The sequence below is a fragment of the Bactrocera dorsalis genome, chromosome 3, assembly GCF_023373825.1.
Source record: "Bactrocera dorsalis isolate Fly_Bdor chromosome 3, ASM2337382v1, whole genome shotgun sequence".
Taxonomy (NCBI): domain Eukaryota; kingdom Metazoa; phylum Arthropoda; class Insecta; order Diptera; family Tephritidae; genus Bactrocera; species Bactrocera dorsalis.
The window spans coordinates 53,971,331-53,977,391 of NC_064305.1; the positions used below are offsets into that span (position 1 = coordinate 53,971,331).

Sequence of the window (6,061 nt, forward strand, 5' to 3'; positions counted from 1 at the left end):
TTTATGGATTTTATTATCTGCTTGGACATTGCTAAGGCAGTTTGATCCTTAACCTCATGAAATCCTAAAAATGACTTTAATTACGAGCGCCTTTGGAGTTCCATTTTCATCTTTCTCGATTACATAGTACCGGTAAAGTTCACACAATTGATATGTTTCGGAAATATCTTGAGTAGTATCAAACAAAATGTAATAAAACGGTGCGGTGACTATTTCATTTACCAGAGCATTTTCCACTTTTTGAACCGGAACAGCAATGAGCTCATTTTGTATTTTTGGACTTAAGTACATATATAATCTGGCCCTTAGGTTTTGTTAGCAACTCTTGTAAAATAGGATCGTATTTGGTTAATAACTCAACAATACTCAAAAAATTTCCTTTTGGACCAGAATCGTTGCCATATACCGTTTCTTTATGGCCACGAAAAGCTAAATTACAGGTTAAAAGTGTCAGAGTAACATCAAGGAGTCTAGTGAGTACCTGGCGCCAAAAAACTTTTTCTCTCTTGATAATGGACTCTTGCTCTTCATCTAGTGTTCCATGTAACTAACTGCCACTGTCGATGTACAAAACATGAATGCAAATGTTCTTCGATGTGGTTGCTCTGAATCTAAATATTCACTGTTATCGGGCCCTGCGATATTGCCACTTATGTCATCATTTTCTGCCTTTCCGTCGCGCTGTTCATTTGATTCTTCTTGTATACTATCCTGATTATTAAAGTACTGACATATTTTAGGTAACTTTTTATTTTGTTCTTCAGACTCCTTCTTTCGCTTTCGTTTTTCGCTTCCACTCTGATACTTTCTAGAACAAAACCGCAAAAAGTTTGTAATAATACTATAGTTTTTATTTATTGAAAAATCTACTTAATTGCTAACAAATGCCAAAAAAGCGACCGTAAAAATGTTTATAACGAAAAGTTCAATTCAAGTGTCTTCAAATTTTGTAAGTTTTGAAAGAATGATGAGCATAGGTACCAAAATAGTTTTGGTGGTTACGAATGTCAAAATAGTGAATTGAGTTTGAAATGCGCGATAAGAATCATTATTTTAAATAATAATTTCGTAACTTGTGATTCGAAACTTTACTACCGATACCTACCGACGATGTAAATGATTAATTTTATGGATAGATTAAAAATTAAAATAATTGTAATAGTATAAATTATTTTAAATATTAGTATAAAATTCATACCGACTAGACATTGTCAACCTATTTTCACAATTAACTAATTAAATATGTATCCTCACTTGCAACAATCAACCAATTCTTACAACAATAAACTGCTAATAGCTTGGTGAGTTCGTGCGTAATACAATAGTAAAGTTTTTCATATATACAAACTCGAATCGGGGATTCCCCAAGCATCAGCAAGTATTACCAACATAAATTTTAAGCAGTGTTGCCGTTTGAGAAAGAAAAAAATACACCAAACTCATTTCAAAATTGCGCTAAATTTTAGCTGTGAATTTTTAATGGCAATAAGAGAAGATGTGTTTTTATGTGAATTTATTTAACCATTATTACATTTATCAAAATCAACTAAATTAAATAACTGAATATCTTTCTGGTCATCATTACGTTCGGGTGCGGTTGGTGTGCCTTCACCAGATGCCGTTTCTTTTTTTACAGTTTTAGTCATTTTCTTCAAACCGTGTTCAGGCAACATAAAAGTGTGGCAATTTTTCTTAAGAACTTTCAACTGATGACGTATCGTTATAATTGAACTCTGTTAGTAAAATCGGAGACAGTCATAACATAACACTTTAATGTAAAAAAGAGACAAAATATTAAACGCATCAATAACATTGTGGTCGGGGAATACTAAATCCTTTGGGGAATTCCCAGCTCGTTATTTTCCTAACGTTTTACGGCTTTGGCAATTAACTTATTGGCTTAAATTTACGATCGTCAATAATTTTTACAATTTTCTACTAGATTCCGAAAAATATTTTTTAGCGCATTGTATTGAGAAAAAAAGAGCTGAAGAGTTGCTGAATTGCGCTATCTAGCGCGAAATGCGCTAAAACGGCAACACTGATTTTAATGCCGGCAGTATACCTAGTCTCAGCGAGACACCCTGAGACATGTCCAGTGAATATAAATGTAAACCAATATACACATTTTTGAGGTATGTTTGTCCACACATGTTTCCGAAATTATTACGAGTAATTGGATTTTGACTATTCTTTCTAAAACTGGGTTAAATTTTTTTTTACTAATGCATTGAAAGTTTAATACCTAGGTATATTTTTTTTAGTTGTGTATGCAACTAAGAAGGTAACAAATAAATTAAAGCAAAACTGTTTTTTTACTTAAGTAATGTGTATGTGTAATAATAAATGTTGGGAATTGAGATTTTCACTAACCGGGGGCCCCTTCGGGCTGGGGGCCCGTGGCATTTTGCCGACTTGCCACCCTATAGTTACGCCACTGTATATAAGGACGTGTGAAAAGTGCTATTTTGCAAAATATAGTACAGGTGGTTAATTCGGACTCAGACAATGATAAAAATCGGACAATACTCCAACAACGTCTACACTCAATCAAAAAGACAGCGAAGAATTACACCGATTTGAACACTTCGTAATTAAAAATTTATTTGATTTTCATATTCATAAATAAAAATACCTTAGTTTCTAACAATAAATACAAGTTTCATTAAATTATTTGCATTAACAAGCGAAATATTGTCGATTATATGAAAAATATGTCTTAACCCTTTCACTACCGTACTATACGCAGCGATGTTAAAAAAATTTAGGTCGTTTTTTCGGATGGATATAATCTTCTAAAAGAGAAAAATAAAACAATTTTTTTTTTCGTATCCTTCAGAAGGAAGATATGTCCTGGGATAATATGTCCCACTGGTATATTTACACGGTATTAATTGGGACTATATATCCCATTGGTATAATTTTTTGAGAATAATAAAATTTAGTTTTTATTTGTAACTCAATTTAAGTTTTATTTATTTATGGTTTTTCTTTTTTTATTGAGGTGCATAAAACACAGCGTCTGCGGCGATCACCTTTTACTGGCATATGATCTCCCACGTTTAACATTTTTTTTGCTCTTTTTGACCTGGGTCCTTTTGTTGTAGATGTCCTTTTGACTTTTGTCCCAACTCTTCCTTGCGCAATGAGCTGTTCTGCGAGTGGAACAATAAAATTTTTCAGTTGAAACTTTTTGTGGATATTTTCCTGATAAACAATATGGGCATTTACAATAGATGTCATGAAAAGCTTGAAAAATACTTTACGCCACCATTTGCTTGATTTTCTGTTCTGTTCATAAGTTTTAACCTTTTGATCAGATATGTCAACTCCTCCCATGTTCTCATTATAGAAAGCCAATGCTTTAGGACAGTTAGTAACAACCCTTGAACCATCTTTTTGCTTTCTGAAGACTATGGACATTGTAGGACTATGACAGTTACTCATAACAATAACTTCACGTGAGTCCTGCCATTTTGCTACCATTATACCGGTTTCGCTAATGCAAAATTTACATTCACCTTTCTTCAAACGGTCACTAATGGTTGGCAAGTTCTTTCTATTTTGAATACATGTTCCTACGCAAGCAAATGGCAAAGTTTTCATCAGATTATATGAGGTGAAAAAACGGTCAAAAACCAACACAGTATCCGGATTTCGAATAGTTTTGCACAATTTAAAAACGACTCTCTCCCCTAAAGTTCCTGATAATGTTGAGCATTCCTCTTTACCCGCATAAATATTAAAATCATATGTATAACCAGTTTTAGAATCACACCTTTGCCAAATTTTTATGCCACGTTTAGTCGGCTTCATCGGAAGATATTGCTTTAGAGAAGATCGACTTTTAAATTTTGCCATGGACTCATCGATGCTTTGACGCAAACTATCGGTACGAGTTTTGACAAACGTATATTTCAAACAATTGGTAACTTCTTCTATATAATAAAGCTTAGATGCTGCTTCAGGTTTCTCAGGGAAGTTAAAATATAATTTTGACATTAAGGCCTGAAAACGAGTTCGCGACATCGCCTTTTTTATGTACTCATTTCCCATGGATTCATTTTGGGACCAGTAATCAGAAATGTCTGGAAGTTGATTATAACCCATTATAAGCGTAATGCCCAACAAAATTTTAATTTCTGATGCATCAGTTGGTGCAATATTATAACTTTTTTGTTTTTTTAGAATGCTCAATCGTTCATTTGTGCACTGCGCGATAAAAATAAATAATGATTCTGGAAAAATGCATTTGAAGACTTCGAACTCAGTTGCATTCCTTGAAATTTGAGCCAACAGAATGGGCTCAAAGTCTTCAGTGATAGAAAAGCGAGGACGAAATAAAACTGATGGTTCTCCCCATACTACTGGAAGATTGGAACTTTCACTGGATAACACTATTGCATTATCAATATCCGTTACTTCATCATCCTCGCTCGGAGACTCGTCTACTTCGTTCTCGGAATCCGGAATATACTCTGAGTCAGAAGCACTAAAATCACTTACGTCAGAGTCGCTGGAATTGATAATCGCCAAAATGTCGTCTTCCCTCATATTTCTGGCAGATTTTTTTCTATTATTCATTCTGTAAAATTGAAAGATATAAATTCTATGAATATTTCCATTTCGGAAATGTATACCAATGGGATTATGTGTCCCGCTTATTTGAATTATACAATTCCAATAGGATCATATATCCCAACTGGACAAAACCCCAAATAAACGAATTTATTTACAACATTTTGTTGCGAACTCACCTTATTATATTGAAAAACACTTATTTTATTCACTCAAATTAATTTAGTAAACAGAAACACTTTTATACATTTACAAATAGGCAAACACGTGCACATTCACTGAAGGTTGCTGTCGGTTAATTGCAATAAAAGGCAGTACAGTTATTGAACGAAACCAAATCAGCTGATATTGAACGAAAAATACTGTAAACTACCAATGGGACCTTTTCCTATCTAAATTGAGCTTGAATTGTATTTTTGACGATTTTTTAAATTTCTCTTGGGATGCATGATCCCCATGGTAGTGAAAGGGTTAAAAAGCCTCAATTTCCATACAAAATAACTACATTACTGGGCACTGAGTGCCCAAGTCACGAGACTAAGTTGAATAGCTATGTCACGGTTCTAAGGTTAAAAAACTGCAATGGAAAATAAAAAGAAAATTCATTTTATTAGAAATATACATACATATATCAGCTTATTAAGAGAATATAATTTTAATAAAAAACGATTTCCAGAATTTTTTTACCTACAACCACAAATTCTCACACAACCTAATCAACAAAGATGAGGTCTTTTTCACCAGCTTTTTTCAAAGCTTGTCTCACGTGTACTACGTAACAAATACTGCTAACACTAACTAGCAATAACTAATACTAAAACTAGTACTACAAACTATTTACAACTTAATTCTACCCTGAAAGAAATAAACAATATTATTAGTTATTGAAGAATCTGAAATTAAAAAGAGAGAAATGTGTTTTAGTTATTTGACTAATGTACTTTTATTTCATATACATATTTTTTTTACCTTTTATAAAGCGGAAGTTGCTAGAAGAATTAAATATGGCCTACAATCTGCGTTACGAGTTTCTTTAATTTTTGTCTTTTATTATAGTATCTCACCCTCACTTCATTTTCGAAAAGCTCTTCCTGTTGGTGTGCCAGCTATTTTGCATTTTTAAACAGTAAAATTGTGATGAGGAAATCTAAAAATTGATGCCTATGTTCCAGACAATCTCCAACCCAGCTTATTTGAAGGCGGTTTATTTAGAAAACTCTATCATCGCGATTAAGCAGCCTTAGGTCATTTGATCCTTTATAAATTTTTGACCTTATAAGGGCTTCCGATGAGCTTCCAAAGAGTTATCACTCTTTCGCATTAAAAGGGCACATTTCTCGCACTTTAGTCTATATAACACCTTCTGGTTTAGGGCATATCCAGTGTAAAAGCGACGAACCTGTTTCTCGGCTTTTACAGTCTCAGCAGAGTGCTCATCTGGAATACATATTTGTTCCACGGCAAGTTGCTCAGACGGTTTTAA

At 33.4% G+C, this 6,061-nt stretch overlaps 1 protein-coding gene across 1 annotated transcript; it reads right to left on the bottom strand.

The window, feature by feature from the left end:
* Window positions 1-2,979: 2,979 nt before the first annotated feature.
* On the bottom strand, window positions 2,980-5,055 carry LOC125777621 (piggyBac transposable element-derived protein 4-like). The gene is made up of 2 exons (XM_049452706.1): window positions 4,758-5,055; window positions 2,980-4,585 (listed from the first exon to the last, which is right to left on the bottom strand). Exon 2 carries the CDS (start codon window positions 4,582-4,584, stop codon window positions 2,980-2,982), a length of 1,605 nt encoding a protein of 534 aa, XP_049308663.1. The 5' UTR covers window position 4,585; window positions 4,758-5,055.
* Window positions 5,056-6,061: the final 1,006 nt, after the last annotated feature.

Excerpts from the sequence above, each read along its gene's own strand:
- LOC125777621 (XM_049452706.1), bottom strand. The coding sequence starts at position 4,584 with ATGAATAATAGAAAAAAATCTGCCAGAAATATGAGGGAAGACGACATT.